The 21,602-nt window shown below is 43.7% G+C and overlaps 1 protein-coding gene across 1 annotated transcript in view; it reads left to right on the top strand.

The window, feature by feature from the left end:
• Positions 1–6,907: 6,907 nt before the first annotated feature.
• Positions 6,908–21,602, top strand: part of EFNB2 (ephrin B2) — a 45,536-nt gene continuing 30,841 nt past the window's right edge. The window contains exon 1 of the mRNA XM_041422164.1: positions 6,908–8,068. Coding sequence (XP_041278098.1) covers positions 7,941–8,068 — 128 coding nt within the window. The 5' untranslated portion in view covers positions 6,908–7,940. The remainder of the gene's footprint in view (positions 8,069–21,602) is intronic.

The following is a 21,602-nucleotide window of genomic DNA, read 5'->3' as shown; positions in this document are numbered from 1 at the left end:
TTTATGAATGTTGGTTTTTATTCTGACAGAGACTTATTTCAGCTGTAGTATCATGTTTAAACGGCTGTTTGGCTTACTGCACCCAGACCGATACTTCTGATATCTAAACCCCCTCAGTTCACCTCATAATATATTGTATAAGTTAAGGTCATTACCATATAATGAATCTGATGGATCCTAAAGGATTTAAAAATTAAAGTTTTTTTCTCCCAAAGGACTGAACTGGCTAGTATATTTGAACTGAAAAACAGAAAGTGAGGTTCTGTCTAAATATATTGTTTTAGCCAGAAAGCAACTGTTATACAGATCTTGAATATTATCCATTTATATTACAGGTTTTATTTTGAAAAATGAAACTACAGATTGAAAACTATATCTATAAAGTCCCCATTTTTGTATGTAATTCCTCTACTAAAATCTAGATTACTATAGCTTGTCCAGTTCTAAAACTTTCTTTTTCCTGTCAGTGTGCAACATCTGTAATAACCATAAAATGACAGTTACCAGTAGTTGCCTGAGCATTTGAATGTCACTGGACAAAGTTGGAAGTAGTTCCTCATATGCCCAAAGGGTCTGTTTCTGTAGATTTAGCAAATTAAATTTGGGAGCAAGTTTAATGTGCCACTGAAAGCAGTATTCAACCAGCTTTGTCTGAAACTGGGGCTTGGGGCCAGATTGATGTGTATCACTTCGTCCAGTATGTCAAGAAAATGTGAAGATGGTAAAATACCTACACTATTACTGTACTTAAATTTGTCTATATATTGTATGACAGAAGAAGGTTGAAAGTTGCTTAATGCATAAAAACAAAAGCTGAAGCCAAATAAATCATGTACATGACCTGTTGGCAGGAGCAGGCTGTATTTAAAGATCAACTGATACCTGTATTTCTAAAGCAGAAAACATCCCCTGTTCCCTTATGAGAAACAAGCTATTAAAAGTCAATACAAAGTCAAAACAGACCTATGCAGTTTTGTTTCCTCTTCTAAAAGTGAGAAGCTAAGAAATCATACATACAGCTGTGGTATCAAGCGTTTTGTTCTGCATCACATAATGTGCTGCTAAATAACAACATTTGTTCTTTGCATTTAACATTGTGTAGGCTTAAATATTACCAGGTTATTTTCAGTCCCACCTCTAGGATTATCTTTTGGACAAGATGCCCATTCCTAATGAGATTGTCCCTCTTGCCATTATACATTTCACTACCTGTTTCTCTTTCCCCTGCCCTCCAATTAAAAAAAAAAAAAAAAAAAAAAACAAAAAAACAAGAAAAGAAAAGCAGTTAGGTCATTGGTTTGGTTTGATTTCTTCTGTTAGGGTAGGAGTTCAGTTGTGGAACCTGCTGTCTCTTTGCTGTCCTTAGGCATTCTCTGTGTCTGTTAGATTTTGGTAGAACTGCTGTGGGTGAATGTTATGTTTGCATTACTGTAAGGTTTTCTTTTTAAAATTATTGTAAGACTTCAGAGATACTGTTGATTTCTAGAAAAAATATAAATGCATATAGTTTGGAAAGGGGGCAAGTTGACATTTGATGGTAAGAACTTGGGATATTCTTGTATTCCCGTAGGACTTCACACCCTTTTAACGTAAAGTATGCAGGAGCATAGACTGACGTGTAGTCAGTTTATGGTTTAAACCATGAGGTCCCTGCATGTGTCTGCATACAGAAAATGCTGTTGGTGATTGTGTTCAGTGTTTAATTTTTATTTTATTGCATCTGAAGTTTGAACTTCAAATTTTGGTTAGACAAGTTTTAGGTTGTTCTGGAATTTTGTATGTCATTGACCACCCCAGGAAGGCAGGTAGGCATTTTTGTTGCCACCTACCTTGAGCAGTATTCATTTCCCTTATATGGTAACAGAAGAGATCTTAGTTTTCCCAAACTTGTTCATAAATGTCCTGGATAATTATTTTAATATGAAACAGTGCATCTGTCTGGCAAAGGTAGGAGCGTGGAAGGCCTTAGAACAGCATGTTAAACATGTGCTCTTACTTTGCTGATTTGATAAACTGCCCTTTGAACTTTGCATGTTCATTTATCATCGTTTTTCTAAGCTCAAGTGGAAACTTGACTCCTGAGAAATGTATTGGCAGGACGGCATCCTCGCAGCTTAGCAAAACAGAGACAATTACGTTAGTGAGATGTCTAAACTGCCAAGCAACTGCATTCGTATGTATAATCTCACCAAAGTATCAACAGTTCATCCATTCCTGTCTTGTGTTGAAAAAGAAGGATTTACCTTTGGTGTTTCCTTTTTTCTTGGGATATGTGCCACCTCATACACCTCACCCTATCTATTGTCCTTCCTGACCTGAAGCTGATATCCCCCTCTTTGCGATGTTGTTAACACGCTCTCAGGCATTTTTTGCATGTACACCAAATATGGAGATGTTGGTTATTACTCACTTTTAACTGCATGCAGTGTTTCATTAAACATTCTCAGAGCATTTGGGGTCTTAGCTCTGTCATTGCAAGGTCTCATCTTGGTGCAAGTGCAGGTGAAATTCAAGTCAATAAACACCTTCCAGGTTGTGTTACAGAGGGGGTTTATTTCAGAAGAGAGCTGTGGAGAGCTGCCTGTGTGCCTAAGGCTCATTCCAAGGCAGGAGGATATGGTTGAAGTGCCCAGGTTGGTATGGTTTCGGACTGACAGGCCAGACTAGTAGGAGCTGAACCATGACTTTCATGCATCTCTGTTCCATTCTCATGCTGGTATTGCCACATGTGCATTTCAGGGTTATTTTACTCTTTCCATCCCACTATTTTGTTAGCCTGCTGAAGGGTGCTGAGCTTCTGTTGACATTTCCATACTAAACAACCTTATGCTTACAATCGTCTTCCATGGACTGACACTTAGAATCAAGCGTTATGCTAGCTCAGCATCAGCTCTGCTCAAAAGGACATAGATCCCCTTTGACAATGTTGTGTTGCAGAAGCTTTATTATCCCAGGTCATTTTTCCTACCCCTCATATCACAGACCATAGAATAATGAAAATATTTTTGTTTTCAAGGAGTGCTACAGAGAATCAGCATAAGTCAAACAGAGCTAAAATGCATGGTTTAGAGGTATGAACATCTCTGATTTTTATTACAAGGCTGCTTGAATTCTATAGCTGTATCTGGGAGAAGCCAAGCTCATTTTCTAAGCTATGTTGACCAAAACTACAGTTCTAAAACAGACCTGGTGAAGACAAATTAATATCTAGACGTGTACCTACTCTACCATAAGTGCAGAAAATGCACTGTTGCAGTGTGAATGATGTATTAAGAGCTGTTGCAGGTATCTGGCACACTTGGCCTTTTGTACAAATGATAAACAATTCATTTAAGTGAATGAGCATCAGTCATGATCATTTCTCTTTATTGAATTTAGCAGTAATTGTATGCATTGTGTTATATCTTTTTGACTTTCAAAACTGGTACATTTTCATATAATAATTATGGCGAGCTTTTCCACTTCAAAAATTTCATGTTTAGGCTGATGTTTAAGAGAGAATTAGGGATTGTGGGCCCAATCATGTTCCCATTAAGATTAGCTGTCCTTCATTATAGATTTTGTAGTACCAGAGCCCGTATCTACATTATTATTGCCGACATCACTGTTGGAAAGAAGGTGAAGGAGGTTATTCAGTGATGAACAGATTTTATTTTTTTTTTTAAGCCGAGGCACAGGAATAAAGGTTTAAGCGGCACAAACAGCAAAGTCCCAGTTTTTCAGTGAAGGCGAGGGACAGGCAGGTCTCACCTGCTCCTGGCAGCGCTCATCCACCCATCCGTCCATTTGTGCGTCCATCCCCGTCCGCCGAGCCGGGCCGCCCGGGCGCCGTGGGACAGCGGCGCCGCTCTCCAGGCCGCGGCAGGATTTCCCCCAGAAGCCTGTTCCCTGTGCGTTCGTCTGTCAGGAAACCGCGCTCCATGCGAAACCCGAAATGTCTGCCGGGATCTCCTCCTGAAATAGCCCCCAGAGAACGGGCGGCCGATTTCTAACTTCCGAGCACTCGTCGGCTCTTTTGCTTTGAAACCCCCCGTCCCCAGCCTTTACTCTCACGTTTCTGCCGTGTCCGAGGCGCTTCTCGGAGGCGAGACGGAGAGGTTGGAGGCTGATGCAGCGGGCGCAGGGGTCGGGACCGGGGAAGGATTGCGGCCGCAGCGCCGCTGCCCAGGGGCTCCGCGCCGCCGCAGCCCCTCCGAGCGTCGCCTGCCCCGGCCCCCGCCTCCTGGCCCGGCCCGGCCCGGCCCTGCTCGGAATCGCAGTAACTGCGGCTCTGGAAGGGCCCTGCGGCCCGAGCCAACCGCAGGGATCGGATCCTCGGCCAAAAAGGGTGACCTGAGCAGAGTATCCACCGAGCCCGCGTTCCTTTGGATGTCTTAATCTTTGTTGATTAGGTTATCTCGGAAGCAAGCACGCAGTTTTGTCTTGTTTTTTTACTGAAAAAAAATATCTTATTAACGTGGATTTTTATACTCTTACAGCGTGCATCGGTAGAATGCTGGACAGTAGAGTAAAACAGCTGTATTTGCGTAAAAATGATTAGGCACTGGACAATAGGAGCCGTGTGATATATTTAGCTACAAGAGGATATTTTCAGACAATACCAGGGCTCTTCATTTCCTCTGGTTTACTTAAAGCAAGGATACGAAGAGTTAGAGGTCACAGTTTACTCACCACTTCTACAAAACACCGCTCGTAACCTTTTGCTTTTAAACAAACAGAAGCAGCAGCATCACAAAATTGAGGTAGACCTATTTTACACGTCTCTGTTGCTGGAAGCATTTATCAGGCTCCGTGTTTATATTGCCTCACGACCGGCTACACACCACACATTTGTTTAAAAGTTTAATAATTAAGTACTTTCCTCCCCTCACTGCTGAAGTTCTCCTTTGATGCCCCTCGGTGTGCATAGATACCTAAGCTCCCACTTGAGTGCTAAGTTTCCGTCCCGGGAATCAGATCCTTTTCCACCAAATTGCGTCGCCGGATCTGCAATTCCTTCCTCACTGCAAATTAAATTTAATTAAGCAGTTTACTTAAAACGTATTCGATGTTTTGTGTGAAAAGCAAACTGATTTCCTTGTTTTCTTGAGTGGTAGATTTCATTAGAGAACTACCGAACACAATTAACTCAAAATCTATGAGGCTTCGAGCGCGCTTCCAATTTCTTTCTGTTGCGAGCGGGAGGAGCGGGCTCTGCCAGGCTGAAACACCCGTTTAGTTCAAAAGGGGTCGAAAGAGAACACTGGGTTCCAAAATTTATCCGAGAAATAAATTACAGTACCAGTTGTTTTCCTTATAAGAGCTTCTTGGCGTTCGTCTAAAAGTCGGACGAGTACCATCACGAAGCCGATTTTTAAGCGAATACACATATTTCTTCAGGAATAAAATTATGCGAAATTGGCTCTTTATTAGGGTTTTTGGTTGGATGTTCTTTGCATGCCTCGATTAATCGGTAGGGAAATGGCAGAAAAGAGCGCGGTAATTTACTGGGATTTAACTTTTAATCCTTTCTGCAGATACTATTTTGGCAAGAAATCCCTACTGGAAGAAATTCGGTAACCCCCTTAATTTCACCGGAGCGACTGTGCCATTTACACCGCCCCTGTTTAGCCTCGGTACAGCTCTTGTCGCAGACCCCTCGCTTGTGCCGCCTCCCCAGCCCGGTACCACCTCCCGGGGCAGCGGTACCGTCGACCCGTTCGGCTTTTGCCGGTGACTTTTGCGGTGGAACCGTGTGGGCGCCGGAGCGGGCAGGACGCGGGGGAGCGGCGGAGGGGGACAGCAGCGGGAGACCGCTCCCCCTGCGGACGGCAGCCGCTGGCCGCTAGTGGGAGCTGTGGCCCCGTGGAAGTGCCGCGGGAGCCGCGGTGTGTCGGGCTCCGAGCGCGGCGTCGGGAGCACCCGCGACCCCCCCGGCGCCCTCCGCACCCCCCGGGGGACCTGCGCGGCCGCGGGGAAAGCATCTCCAGTGCTGCCCGCTGATAGCTCCCTCTGGCTAGAAATTAATGATACAGTGAAATAAAAGGGCAAGGTGTCGTGCCGTTGGGATACGCGGCGTCGGAAAACGAACTGTGTCCGAACCCACTCCCCACAAAAATCTAGAGGGGAAGAAAAGAGTCCCTGACCAATCGCCAGAAAAAGGCGAGGGAATCCTCAACCGGCCCCAGAGTCCCGCATTGCCTGCTCTTCTGCATCCCTCTGAAGGGCTCCGCATGTCCGACTCTTCTTTAGTCAGTGACGGCCCGTGGCTAATTGTCGCGCAACCAGATAAACTTAGAAAACTCACAGAAGCCGTGGGAAGGGCCGGTGGGAACCTAGAGCGGAAGCACCTCCGGGCCTCCTTCCTAGCAAGGAACCCGCAGAAAGTTGTGCACGGAGCTCCGCGCCAGTGGGAACACGGCCCGGCCCTTTCCCGCGCCGCAGCCGCGCAGCGCCCGCAGCCGCGCTCCCCCGGGGTGCTGCACTCGCAGCGGCAGGCAGCGTGAGGGGGAGCCCTGTGCCTCCCCGCCCTGCCGCTGCCCTCCGCTCTTTGAACGCCAGTGTACTCGGGAAACAGTTTTAGCAAAGGCTGGTCTTTAATGCTTATTTAATTTCATTTTTTTTTCCCCTGATTTCGCTCCATCTGGGCCCTCCGCGCCTCCCGCACAGCCCCAGTGTGAGTCAGAGCGAGTGGACTCTCCCCGCACGCCGGGCAGTGGCCGCCTGCGGCACGGCGCGGCGGGGCTTGGGGGGTGTTACCTGCCGGCCCGCTCGGCCGGGCTCGGCGCGGCCACGCCCGCCGCTCGGCGGTAAGTGACAGGCGCAGCGCCCAACCAGCGCGGCGGCCCGCCGGCGGCCCTATGAGCGGCGGCGGCGGGGCAGCGGGGCCGCGCTTATATGGCTACGGCAGCGCGCTGCCGCCGGCCGCGCTCCTGCGCCGGGGACTCGCAGTGGCGGCATCGGAGGTTGGAAGCGCCGCGCTGGGGACGACAGTGGCTGGCGCCGCTTCTCATCCCTCGCTCCATTCCTTCTCCTCCGCGGCGGGTTGCGCGTCGGCGCAAGTCCCGCGCCCGTCGTTCCTCCTCAGTCAGCCGCCGCGGCGCGCACTGCAGGTCGCGCAACGGGAGAGGGACGATTTGACGCTGCGACCCCCCCGCCCCCCCGTTTTGGTTTATTTTATTTTTTATTTTTGTAATCATTATTGTCCGTCCCTGTTTCTTTCCTTGCTCCGCTCCGTGGTCTTTGCCGGCGACAAGGACAGCAGTGCCCCTCGGGGAAGCCGGAGCCCTGCGGATGCGCCTCCCCGGGACTGGGGGAGCTGACTCGGAGTGGATTTATTGACTCGCGGTTGCTTCCGAGCTGCCCGAAAGAGCCCGAGCTGGTGCCCGTGCGGATTGCAAACTGCGGGGAGCAGTGAGAGACATACAGGAGGAGCCGCGCGCCGAAGCTGTGTCCTTTTTCCCCCGACCCTTTTATTTCTCCCGCCACCCTTTATTTTGCCTCTTTTTAATTTATTTTTTGTTTTACTCCTTTTCACGCGGGCCTTAGACACTGTGAACGCGTATGGCGCTCTGGATCCAAATGGGAGTTGGCAGTTTGAGTGGCATCTTCCAAGGCAGCCGGGAGACCCCCACTAAGAGGAAGGACTAAGGCGTTTGCTCTTTTTTTTTTTTTTTTTTCTATTGCTTTTACTTCGGAGGTAGCTTGGATCTGACCTCAGAGGAGATATTCCTACATGCGAGTGGCATACATGACTCAGTAGATCTGCTTGCACCTCTCGCCAAGTGCATCGTCGACTCTTACTGATTTTTAAATTTTTTTTTATTATCCTTTTTTTCCTATAAATCATCCCGGCTGTTGGGATACCGGGCAACCACCCTGCTGTTGCCGCTCAGGTGCGTGGGAAGGCGCACGGCGGAGTTGGCGAGGCTCCGGGGAGGGACTCGGTGCCGCCTGCGACCATGGCAGCGCGGAGGCGAGATGCCTCCGCCTGGAAGTACTGCTGGGGAGCCGTGATGGTTTTATGCAGAACTGCACTGGCGCGGTCCATCGTTTTAGACCCCATATATTGGAATTCCTCTAACCCCAAGTAAGTTTCCATCCCGCTCCCGCCCGCCGTTTCCCCGGGGACCGGCGCTGTCCTCCGTGCGCGGGGGAGGGACGGGACGCTGCCGCGGTCGGCCGCGGCCGCCGGGAGACACGGGGACGGGCGGAGTGCGCTAGCGGTGAGCGGCCGGGGCTCCGGCCGTGACCGGCAGCGGGATCCGGCTCTTCCCAGGGCGGGTGTTTCGTGTGACGGCGGAGCTGCCCCGTGCCCTCGGCGGGAGGGAGGAGGGAGGACCCGGGCGGCGGACCGGTAGCGGGCTGGGGGGTGGTGCGGCGGTAGCAGGATAAAATCTGCGGGCAGAGTCCGGGCTCGCCCGGGCTGGAGCAGCGGAGGAGCCGGGCTGCGCTGAGTTGCTAGGAAAGGGTGATACTCTCCAACTTCTCCGTCTGCAGATGCAAACTCATCCCATTGACTCCAGCGAAGTTACATCTGCTTATAACAGGGCTAAATTTGGTTGTGGAGTTGATGGTATCAAGGCACATGTTAGTGAGTAATGAACTAAGCATTACCCATCACACAGCCATATAGTGTCATTCTTCATTAACAAACCCAAGCGAAAATGTACATGTGTTCCCAGGACCTCACTTTTAAAACTCACTCTTAAAAGAGATGCATTGTCTTTAAAAAAAAGGCAACAACCTTTTTACTTAAACTTACAAAATTATTATTGCTGTTAGAAAGAAGAACTTTTCAAAAAGTAGGCTGTTCTTCTAAAGAAAAGTCTGAGGCAGTGATGTAACGCTACTTACACTTCTCTTTTGTCTCCTTGGATTTTTGACGTACAAAATGGAAGTTGGCTTTGTTCACTTGTAAGAGCCGCTGAACTTTTGTGATTAGAATCACTACTTTGGAGAACAAAAATCACCACAGGAAAAAGTAGACTCTAATGAGTTAAGGGAATTTTAAAGCAGAAATGGGTGAAAATAATTTTTATATGCTTGCTCCATCTTCAGTTATATATGATTAAAATCATATGCAATGTGTTAATTGAATTTAGCGTTTCCCATTAACTCCAGTAAGTACATGTCTTGTTTTCCCGGGGGAGTTTGTAGAGGAAATGTTAGGTGGTGATGAGACAAGTATGAATGGAGTATTTCCTGGATCAGGGATTAATCCTGCGCAGGTGGCAGGATCTCTAGGAGTTTGGTGACGATTTCAAAGTTTGAATTAGAAGTAGCATCTCAAGTTTACCAAAGTACCTTGTCTTACAGTCATCATCTACTGTTGCTTTCACTAAATGAAAAAATCACTATCGTTTTCTGCCTGCATTATTTTTTAATACTTGCTCTGTTTCTCTTTACCGAGAAGTTTCCTAATCTTTGTTAAAGAAAAAGAACTTAAAAAAAGAGAAACTGGCAGGAGTGCGCTGGGCTGCTCAATTTGGAGTCTTTATTTGTAGTGTTGATTGACAAATACTTATTTTGTATATGCATCAGGTGAGAAGCCTGTTAAAATTTACCTCCAGTCACTGGCTCAGCACTTCCATGATGTTGCACAGCTGAAACCTTTCTTTGGCTTAAGAAAGGCACGGCGTCACATCGGAGGATAAAGCGGCCTGGCCGGTTATAAAGCGGGCTTTATAAGGCTGTTTAGGCTCTCGAAAGGCAAAGGCTGAGAGCCGGGGTTGCATTGCAGGAGTGGGCCTGCTGTGCTGGTGGAAAACAGCATTGGCTCGGCCTAGGAGGAAGGGGAATGCTTTTGCATCCCAGGCCTCGCTGGGTTTATGCCTACAGAGGTCACTCTTCCAAAGCAGAAGAGCCGGCTGCTCGGAGCTCTCCTCTGCCAGCCCCAACCTGCTTTCGCTTCTTTTTTAACTTACCTTGATCGCTTTTATTAGCCATCAGTGAAACGAAAGCATCGGAGCAGCTGAATTCAGCCCATCTCACAGAGCCTGGGGATATGCTTCTTTTGTCAAACACGATTTGTGTTTCCATTTAGTTAATTCTAAACTGTTTGATTACAAAAAAGGTTTGAATGTTGTTAATGGTAGATCTAATGATAATATCTAATTACTTTTTCAACTTAAATGCACGCTTAAAAATAGGTTGTGTTTCTGATGTAATTGAATTTTCTTGAGTGATTCATTGAGGCTTAATCACCACAGTGAAGAAGTACACTATTAAAATTAGTCTTTTCAATTGCTGGGGCTAGTGATTTATAGGCCTCTTGGAGGCCTGGAGTTTGAGGAGGCTTGCAAATGCATTCCTGACACTGCTGCTGGTGAGGCAGCGGTACTTCTCCAAGCAGAATTTCTTACTAATTCCTCTCACACTTGTTTGCCTGAAGGATCCTGAATAATTTCTCCTTAGAGAAGGTTGTCCTCACTCTGGATTCAAGCTGAATGTTAGCTTGGGAAGTAATGCTGTTGAACAGACCTTGGCATGGTATAATAATAAAGCTCCTTTTTAGGTTTGAAATAATAAGTATCTTTGATGCTGGTTTATTTATTCAGGGAAGCTGTGCATTTAACTCAATGGAAAGTCTCAAAGCAAAAATCTGCTGAACAGGTAGGCAGTTAAAATGGGAGAAGTTGTTAGGTTAATAGAAAGTATGAAATAATAAATTTTAGGTTAAGGTGAATGTATAAACTGAATTGGTTTTGCACTGAAGTCTAGAGGTTATAATTTCTACCAGGTGGCTGGAATGGAGAGTGCGCAGTAGCTATTGGAGCACAGAGCTCCCCTCCCTGTTCCCCCCTTACCTTTTTAGAGATCTACTTTATTGCCTTGACCAAATAATGAGATTGAAGTGACCTCCATAAAATAATTATACCTGTGGCATTATTGCTTGGGAGGTTAAACATCGTTGTTGTAGATGGTCTTGGCATACTTTGTAGACTTATCATCTGAAGAACTTCTAGATCACCTGATCTTGAAAACACAGAGGAAAAATTACTTTAGGTTTAACTCCTGTTGACACTTTTTAATGGGAGACTTTCTGCTTGTGTTGTTTCTGCCAAGACAAGCAGTGTACGCAGATAGCATGGATTACCTCAGTTTCACCTCACCTTTGACACACAGGACCACGTGTAATGTTATGGGTTACCTTTCAGTGAAGCAGTAAAGAAATCTCATTCAAAAAAGCATGGCTTATGTCTAGGCGTCACTATTTCCCTGCTTGCTATAGGCCAGCGATCAAGGCGGGTCTCCTTAGTGACATGTGGAAGGTTATCCTCATAAGTGGTGCCTTTGACACTGATTAAGTTAGATTATATAGCTGTTTTTCTCTCCCTCTGATAACCAGTTATATATGGGATATTTCACAGCCTGCCTCTGAATGAATGCTAACATGTCAGAAACTGATAAAATAAACTACAATTGATGACCCTGCTAAATGTTCTATTCAGTAGAGTATAGACTAGTCTGCTTCTCATTGTATCTGAAATTCTTATTTTTGTAGGTAAACAAATGCACATTCACTACCGATTGAATAGCCCCTTGAACTATGCTCTGCAGTTTGCATTTGGGTTAATCTTGTCGGTTTTAATGCAGAGGGGGAAAAAAGGAGAAAGCACCAGGGGTGGAATTGTTAGTGCTTTCACATCCACATTCCTCACATTTTGTCAGGATGATAAACTGTAGGTAATGGACAGCCCTTGTTTCACAGGACAGGCAAGCCAGCCAGAGCACAAAGAGCTTGCTAAAACGATATCACACAACATGTTTGGGAGGCTCTCAGCTAGACAGGAATTTATTTGGGAGTCCTGTGCTGTGGGACTGCGCTTTTTAACCTATGCAATTACAGCTTCAAGCTGAAGAAACGGGAGTGGAAGGTTAAAATTGTTTAAACACATGCTCCTAAATTGTACCCAAAACATAGCTGTTGACACTTGGCGTGCTAATAGATGGAGCAAGTGGTGTCTTCCAGTCAGTCCATTTGATAGTTCTAGCATTTGTAGCCAGGTCTCCAAAAGCACAGGTGAATTAGCGAAATGAATTCAGAATAAACTGAAGGCCGATTTCTTGAGCTGGTTGTTTTTCCCAGCCTTTTATACGTAGAGTATAATTGCTACATTATTTATAGTAATTATGTTAAAGCATGTTATCTGTAAGCTGTGCTACATTATTTCACTTTCTTTAATGAAGTAATTGCCTTTAGAAAGGCAGTGACTAAAAGTCGTGCTAAAATCGCTTAAGTTCTCCCTCTTCCCACACACGAGAATGCCTTCTCCTGGTTTTTTTTTTCCTTCCCCTCCCCTTCCCCTCCCCCCCCCCCCCCCCCCCCCCCCCCCCATGTTTTATTGTAAGGAGATCACATTGCTTGAGGTGTGACACTCTGGATCCTCTCAAATTCGGCGCAGGTTCCTGGCATGGGGAATCAGGAGCTGAGGTGACTGCTCTGACATGCTGGCATAGACAGGCCTTTCAGCCCTGCGCAGCAGCCACAGGCAGGCCTCCTTTGGGGACCTTTTTTCCTTTATGAGCTGGTCTTCATGCATCGTGCAAACCTGCAGTACTTGAAATTGCTTGTTGCAAATGAGAAGAAAGTGTTCTTCTGAGAAAAAAATAGTGATTAAAATGTTATTCATGTGTGCCTAATGTCTGTCTGCCTTGGCTGCTGACATAAAGAAACCTGTTTTTCTGGTCATTTATCATACATCTACATGGATTTGCTTATGAGCTCATTCTTTGTGAGGCGTTGTGGAAACTTACATAGGAATGTTAAACTGCTTGAAATATTTTGATTAAAATACTGAGTGCCACAGTACATAGACTTTTAACTAACACAGTCTTGAGGGAGGGGAAGTTTTTGTGGGGGGGCGGAAGGGAGCAGCAAGGGAGAAGAGTTTGGGGGGGAGTTGCACGAAAAAGCAGAGGAAGGGGAGGATGGCAAATGGACAGTGTTAGAGGAGCTTGGAAAAATCTCCTGTGGCTTCATTGTCTCCTTAAGGCCAGAGAACACAAAGACAAATGCAGTTCAGCCTTTCTCCCATGATGGAAAATGTAAACCGTTGACACAGCTCCCATGTTTAACTTGTTTAATTCTCATTTTAAATTCAGTACTATACCGGCCGTGTGAACTCTGAAGATTTCTTTAGTAATCCATTTTGTAGTTCCGAATCAAAAACAAAGTGAAAAGGTCTGACACAATTTGCTTTTATTTTTAGGCAAATCAACCCTGGTCATAGTTAATAAGGGGATTACAACCCAGACTAGGTCTTTACAGATGTAATGTAAATCAAGGGCAGAGTATAAAGAAACTGATCCCTTTTGATTGAAGTATGGTAAAAAGGCATAGAGAAACTAGCAGCAGTAATCTGATTGTATGACAATAAAACCACCATTTTCTGTCTTTCAGATAAAAATAATGTGGTAAATCCATGCAGTTCATAAGATGTAAAGGCAGATAAAGGGTGGTGCCATGGCAACATATAGATTAGCTTGATGTTGGAAATGACACGTCTCTGAAAGGGGTGTTATAAACTAAGGACCTTGCTCCGGGCTGTAAGGTATTATGTGAAAACCGCACAAAACTTGGGGGCCGGGATTAGGAACTATGAAAGGCCTACTTGTGGCTTGGGGTGGTTGGAGCGATGAAGAAAAGCTGCTCAGTTCTTGCTCATTGGTGGTGTATAATATGGTAAAGATAGATTTCATTTACTGCTTTTTGCCGAGATGGGGGCCGATTAGAACTCGAGGTGGCTGCAATTGTGAGGTGTGGAAGATTCTCATTTTTAACTCCTGCCCTAGCAGCAGCCTTTCTGAAGAATTGGCTGCACTTGGGATTTCTTGCCTTAATCTGTTTGGGCTTCGGGCAGGAGCATGCTGGCAAGGTACAGAGAGCAGAGGGTAGAGGTAGTATTGGGGTTATCTGGAAGGAAAACAGAGAGCTTTTGATTTCAGCTGTGTTTTAGTTTGTGGTCTCCATCTCACACTCCATGGGAGCAGCAAAGATAAACGTGCTGCATTGTCTGTGCCTAGGCCAGGTGATACTTCAGCATCTCTTGTTGTTTCCCATCCTGTAAAAATATAAAAGAAAAAAGCAACGTGAAAAACCGAGAACCGAGCAACCACAAACAAACCAGCACCCATTCCTATTTACCAGTCAAGCTGCAGATAACCAAATGTTTCTGGCTCAGTCTCTAGGTGGTGTTTATTTCCGAAAGGCTGGCTGAAATCTAGAAATGAATGAGATAAGCATCTGCCTTCCCCCCTTCCCCTCCTCCCCAGCCAACTTACAATCACTGGGATGAGTTTGCTGTCAGCCCCTTGAGTTTAGCCGGCAGACAATATAGATGTTGTTTAATCATTTATTTTAAGTAATCTGCAGCTGTAAAGGTAGTAATATACCTCTCCTAGTGCAGCTACTTGGATGTGTTTTTTCTTGCTTTTTCTCTTAAAGAGCCTTTAAATAGTTAATACTTTGCTTTTCTATCCAACTGACAACCCTTAACGCCCACAACTTAATGTCAGCATTACATTGCAAATCAGGGGTACGATTCAAATGAAAAATATCTGCGTTATTGCCTGTTCATTTGTCTGCGAAGGGGGGAGAAGAAAGCACTCTGCATTTGTTAAGCGCAGTCTAGACACAAGGGGAAAAAACACCGAAGCCTACAATAACAGTTGTGTCTTTCTTTACTGGGAATGAGCCTGGGATGAGCTCGGCAAAATGGAATTCATGCTGTTTGTTTGGCAGTGGCTTGGACACTTTGAAGGTGGATTGGGTTTTGGTTGGTGGGTTTTTCTTCCCTTTTTTTTTTTCTTTTTTTTTTTTTTTTCCTGTTGGTTTTGTTTGTTTGTTTGTTTGTTTGATTATTCCAGGGTTCTATATATATAAAGATGTTAATTACATGCTTGACTTTATCATTCTTATCTTATCCCATAATATGCTGGAAATCTTCACAATTCTGACTGAAAAGGGGACTCCAGACCCCAAACTGTCAAGCTGCTGTTGTGATTTTAACAAATTAAAAATAAGCAAGTGCATATAGGGCGCCGAACGGATTGGCAGAATTCACAGGACCTGAAGCGCTCAGATGGGTTTCCTGTGTTGAAACTTAACCTTCACAAATCTATAGCAAAAGATCCAATTCATTTGCTGAAATTCTCCGAAGCACAGGGGCAACCTCGTCTAATTTACAGGCCGGGCACATTCAAGCACCTTGCATTCTGCATTTGACAATGATTGCTAATGGGCCATTCAACTAAAGTATTTGCTTGTTAACGGGGAACAGAGCATGATAAATGTCCAGCAAGCTTGCAGCCTCCTTCAGCTTTTCAAATGCAGACTGGTGCATATTTATGGCAGGCAAATGACAAAGGGGGAAGCTGAATTACTCTGGCCTTATGCTTTCTGTTCGAACAAGGGTTAAAGTAATTAAAGAAATAATGCAAAAACCGATGTCCTTTGTTTGCCCACCATTAGCTTTCGAACCTACCTGTCATGTCACATTTCAGAAATGTCCCAGATAAGGCCGGACAGGTTTGGCAGGGCACAGGGAGAAATGGGGAATCATCTACGAAGAGCATCGTGGGCAGTGGACCCCAGCTCTCCCTCCATCCAGAGTCTTTCCCCTCCAGGTTCCCCTCACCTTAAGGAGTTTTCACTGATAGAAGCTCGAAGGTGTATTTAAAACAGAGATTTTAAAATTTTCACTCCTGTTCCCTAAACGGGGGAAAAAACCCCCAACACTGAAGAGTAGACAGGCTTTGAGAAAACGTGTACATTGAGCTCAGTCTGTTTCTGGAAGCCAAGTATGAAGGCAAAATGGCAGAACAAAAACCAGTTTTGCATTGCTCCTCCACCCCCAGGTAGACTTAAGACCCAAAAAACATACACACAGAAATTTCCTAAACTTGAAGTGTTTTCAGTGTCATTTTGAATTATCTGGGTTTTTTTTTTTTTTTTTTTGTTGTTGTTGTTGTTGTTGTTACCGTTTTTGTCCTTGTAAATTCAGGTTTAATCTTAGCCTATCTAGCTCCTGTTCAACTTCATGAAAATACCTCCAGTGAATTCAGTGAGTACTGCAAGTCCTGCAAGCCTGAAAGGGCTTTACATTATAATTGTTGTTCATTATAGGCAAAATTTAAATTTTCGTGTTACGAAAAAGAATCTATCATTTTACTCTAGGAAAGAGAACATACAGGTTATTTTTTTTTTCTGTTAGCTGTGATGCAGAGAACTTTCCTTTGATGTGATTATATACATTGTCAAAGACAGCAAATAAGGGCAGGACCTCTATCTTTTTTGGCAATCCTGGCCAGCCAACACCCAGTGTTTATTGAGGTATCAGCATGATAATTATAATGCAGCTGATTTAAACTTTGATGTAATAGTCTATGCTTTCTTCTAGTTTTAAACATAAGTTCCAAGCCAAAAAAGATAAAGGTTGGTAGAGGATTGTGTTGCTAGGTGAATCATTCCTGATGTATGACATATACGTAACTGTAAGATGGGTTTCCTACCTAGTGTAGTGTAGTTAAAATGTCTCAGTAGTGTTCTTTTAAAATGTCTCATGGGTGATGGCTAAAATAGGATTTACAAAACTTTATTTGGTAGGATCAGAGCTTTGTATGCTTTAAAGGAAAGTCAAGCTTTACATGTGTCAACGGAAAACAAGAAATTATTTGTCTTGTTTTACACAGCAGGATAGGTTAGATGGTGAAATTATGTTAGGCTGAAAAATTTGTGATGCTGCAAATTGCTTCTCACCGTTTTCTTAGTTTTTGTTTGAATAGCGCTTTTATTTATATACCCAAACCAGAGAACAGCAGTGGGGAAGGTGAACACTGCACTGTAAAGAGAAATGTGTTTTAAAGCTAATAAGAGTGATTTGAAATTTCATTATCATAATTATTATTATTGTTAGTTAAAATCCAGTCTCACTTGAATGCTGTTTTATTTTGGATTGGGAATTCTGCCAGACTCCAGCCTGTCAGTGCTAAGAAGACTCAAATCAAGTCCAGGCCTATTTCTGCAGTAAACGGGAATCCTGGCTCCTTGCCTGTGGATTCATTCAGGAAGACCCATCTGGCTTTTGATGTTCTCCAAGTTTGAAGCAGTTTGTTTAAGGAACCTATGCAGTGAGCACTGGTTGAAGCACACATAACTGTGCTTCTTCTGACTCCTCGTCAGTGGTGCATCGTTTCACAGTTTCATTTTTGCTTGGTGCTTGCCATCTGCTTACCTACTGCCTGAGCAGCAGTTGGTTTCTATACCTGACTAGATGAAAGTGTAAATTTGGAGTTGGGAATATCTTGACTCCTTTTAAGGATTTGCAGTCCCATAGCATTCTCTGTCCACACTTCAATTGCTTTCTTCATGTTTAATTAATTTCAGTTTAGCTCAGAAGCAGTCTAGCTTAATCACTGCACAACACTTTACCTTCTGGTTTTTGGGGGGTTTCTTTTTCCAGATCAGCTGAATAGGGACAGTCACACTGGCATACAGATTACTTCACTGCCTGAAAGAAATATTTAAAAGGTGTTTTTTAGTGGTAATCACTCTTTGTGTCAGACAGTTTTCAGGCACTTTTTGAAGAAAACCAAAAGCCACATCTTAGATTTATAGCGTATTGTAGTCTTCCATTCTGTGGATCAGTGTGTGACACCAAGGCAAGCAGGACTGCACTGTGCTCTTACAGCCTGACTTGGGAAACTGTCCTTATTCAGAAAAGCTCATGTTGAGCATGTGCTGAATGCTGAATATTTTTGCTGAAGCAGGACGAATTAAGCATGAGCTGTCTTGAACCAAGGCCAGTGTAAGAGAATTTTTGGGGTTAGACAAATACAGATCTCTCCAAAGCTTTGTTGCCTTTTTTTAAAATCAGAAAACTGTGTCAGAAGCTACATCCCTGTCTGCATTTGGAAAGAGATACATAGCGTGCCAGTAGTCCGTGTGTCCCCTGTGCCAGCTGGGAGCTCAAGCAGGTCTATCAGCTGTGCCTCTGGAGTCTGGCTGCACAGGTAGCCCTGCTTCCACTGAGTTTTCTGTGCGTTTTTTAGCTCACTGTTTGGTGTAATGCCAGATTGATCACTGAGGGTGACCCGGGAGCCCAGGTTTCCCCCTGCAAGAGAGGGCCTGGTTTGTGAGGGGTGTACTGTCTGAGCCCCCCTGCAGTAGAGGCTGAACCAAATGTCAGTGTCTCATGAGTGCAGGGCAGTGGGTTAAAACTGAGTGGCTGGATCTCCTGTTATCCCCAGCTTTCTGCTGAACCCCTCCAGTGGACTCTTCCATCTGGGTCAGGGATATCAGTTGTGTCAAATGCACATTCTGGATCTTTACAGAATTTTTTAAACTACTCAGGTGTCAATTAAGCTTCATTTCAGAGGCTCAGATGTTGTAGTGGGCCAAAATCTGTTTCTTCATAGGTCAGATATTACTACTGCCTTGAAGGTGGCTGTGGCCACCTGGTTTTATTCTGCTTCTGTACGTCAGTCAAACCTTGGAAAAGCTGGTACTTCGTCTAAGAACATAGGAGGATCTTTGTGCTTGGAAGTGGCTGAATCTTGGGTTTAATGTAAGAAATAAGTGCTGACTGATTATAGGTCTCCCATTTGGATTTATGCTCAAGGTCATTTTCTCCTTGGCATAAAAATGATTTGCCAAAAAGGGATTGTTTGTTATACATTTCTGTTACTGATTTGGCATAACTTTTCCTTCAAGTTGTGAGTTAACAATTTGTTCTACTTCCAGTGTTTACTTATTCAGGCAAATGGTATGCAATAATACATTTTCTAACAACTGCAAAGTAGATGAAATTCTGTCCTTGAAAGGGAGATACAATCACCGATTATTAATGTCTCATCAACTAACAAGACAGTCCCCGCCCTCTTTTATAGACTTTGCTTGAAGCATGTCTTGAAACAAGACTGCACAGGTATGAGCAAACTGTAGTTAAGGAGGGCTGCAAACTTTGGTTGGCATCCTTATATTGTGGCTGACATTAGACATTTGTTTTTCAAACAGGAATGGTAGAGAAGAGCATGGAATAGCACAGCAATAGAACAATCTGGTTTGCACTTTTCAAAAAGTAGTTCTTTGGCAAATGCCAGCTGCTCTCTGTTAGCTTTCTAAAAGCAAAGGCTTTAGTGACTTGTGTAAGAAACACACATGGTTTGGTTTGACTTTCTGTTCCATGCTAACTACTGCTCTGCATCTTTTCAATAAAGTGCCATCTCTTGGGTTTGGCACACCCCGCCTCTGTGAGCACAAATGAAGTAGGGCAATGGTTTTGTTTTACGCTGAGTTTGTGGCACAGATTTTTTTTATTCTACTTTCTTATTTTTTTTCCCCAAAATTCAAATTATATAAATACCTGATTATCTTTGCCATGAGAGCAAAGAACTACTTTAATATTCCCAGTAGCATATTTTGAACAACAATTCTTTAATTAAAACAACATTGGTTTCTTCCTGTATTTCATGGCTAGCAAATGAGAGAAAACACCAGTGTTAATATCAAAGGGAGTCAGTTTTCATTACAGTAATGGCTCAATTGTGCAATGCTGTAGGCACTGAAATTTAATATTATTGTGACTTGTATTGTAATTGTAGGATGACAGAGGAAAATGGATTAAGTTTAAATGTAAGTGTACACAGCAGCACATGGACTTTTTCAAATGGAAGTCGAGGGTTGGTACAGGATGGGTCCCCCTCTGCCTCTGTCATAATGAATTAGTATTTTGTAAATAACTGGCCACTAAACTATAGATTTATTACCTTTTGCAGATCTATGTGGACACACATAGACATACATCGATTCTGTACTGACTGTAATTGCAGTGCAGAGTTGCAGAACGGGTTTATGCCTCTAGGCTTGTAGGGTATTTGAATGTCTAGGCTTCTTGTCTTCACCTTTCATGGAAATATTCTTGCCTGCCAGTTTGTGAAGTTTTGTTTTGAAGGATACACCCATCCTTTTAGTTCAGGCATTGGTAACATATGCATGGCCTCAGACTGGAAAGCCCTTTGTCATCCTGATGAATAAACCAAATTCACGTTGCAGATGATCTTTGCCTTAGAAAATTATGCTAGAGACAACTAGTGTTAATGAGCAATATCCCCCTCTTTTCCAGTTGCCCATAAACATTCAGATTGCAGTGGAAGACTGCAATTTAAACCATTACTGATCTCTCCCATGGAAGGTTAAGGACAATGAAAGCTAGATGTTTAATTTGTTTGCAGTGTAGGCAAGGGGAAGATGTCCCTAAAGCAGTGCCTGAGAGTCTATTAGTGACTAAACATGATGCCCTGTAGTTTTATCTTCACACTCTTCCTCAGATGTATGTTCACACTGAAACCTGTTCTAATGTTAAAGTGCAAAAGGGGGCAGTAAAGTGCTATCCAAAAAAATTATTTATTTTCATGGGTACTTTTTGTGGCAAAAGTTGCATTTCTCAATAGGCTTATAATTGCCCATATTAAAGTAATGATCATAAGAATATCTTCTTTTTGAAAGGCTTACAAATGTTGCCAAAGTGTATTATTATGCGTTGTGGAAGTAGTGTTTGTCCTGTGTATTTCCATGTACTTCTGTCTTTGAATGGAGCCCTAAAACATGCTACATATTTGGAAGGAATCAAAGGCAGGAAACTTTCCTCAGATATATTTAGGACGTAGCTATATGAAGCACTTCTGAAAGAATTCTAGCTTTGCTAATCATCTCTGATTCTCCTGTTGTGCATTACTTAGCACCACGTTTCTGGAAAAAGCAAAATGAAAAGAATGCTGAGACTAGGGGTTTCTGCGTGAAGTACTAAAGTGTGTAGTGGTGGCATGGGTCAAGAGTTGGGCTCTCATCCAGACCCGCATGCATCATTTGTCAAGAGGTAACTAGAAAGAGCAACTAATTACAATGCACCTACTGAGTGTTCTTCTTTCAGAAATTTCTCAGAGTAAGCCATTTATACAGACTGGCTGCTACTTTCCACTGCAGCCACTTGCAGTTTTTAAACTTTACACAGAAAGCACATTTCTATTGAAATGAAATTAAATAAGAAGGAGAATGTACCTGTGTGTTTCCGTGCTTTTGTATGAGAGCCAGTGAGCAATGATTCCATTTGCTGAAGCTAAGTAAGTCCAGCGCTGTTGTGAGGTTCATATTTCTGTAAATGCTGATGAAATGTTAATATAATACACTTTAAAATAGAACATTGGTCATACTCATCCCTTTTTTTCTTTTGCTCCTTACTTAAAAGACTGTCGTGAAGCACATTAGTGGTTCTTTTGTGGTAACAGGAATTGATTTAGTAAATGGATCAGAATTCTTTGGTGCTTTAAGTACTTTAAGCAGAGCAGTAATGGCTTTCTGCATATAATACAAAAAGTTAATTGCTATTAATAGTGCCTTATATGGAGGCCATATATGAAAACGGAATATAAAATCTATATTTTTTTGAAAAACATCCTTAGATTTAGTAAAAGATTGGATTGTGTATCTTTGCAACATTTCAGGCCTTACCCTTGCAGTAAATATTCTGATCCAGGTTTCATATTCTTATGTAGAAAACCCATTGCACAGGAAAAGACAGATAAGTGTTTGCTCTCAGAAATTTTTTAAGGCAGGGAAAAAC

Source organism: Onychostruthus taczanowskii, unplaced genomic scaffold, assembly GCF_017590055.1.
Source record: "Onychostruthus taczanowskii isolate IOZ18803 unplaced genomic scaffold, ASM1759005v1 scaffold71, whole genome shotgun sequence".
In the NCBI taxonomy this organism is placed as follows: Eukaryota; Metazoa; Chordata; class Aves; order Passeriformes; family Passeridae; genus Onychostruthus; species Onychostruthus taczanowskii.
Note: the sequence above shows the minus strand (reverse complement) of the source record. Positions and strands in the feature narration are given on the sequence as shown.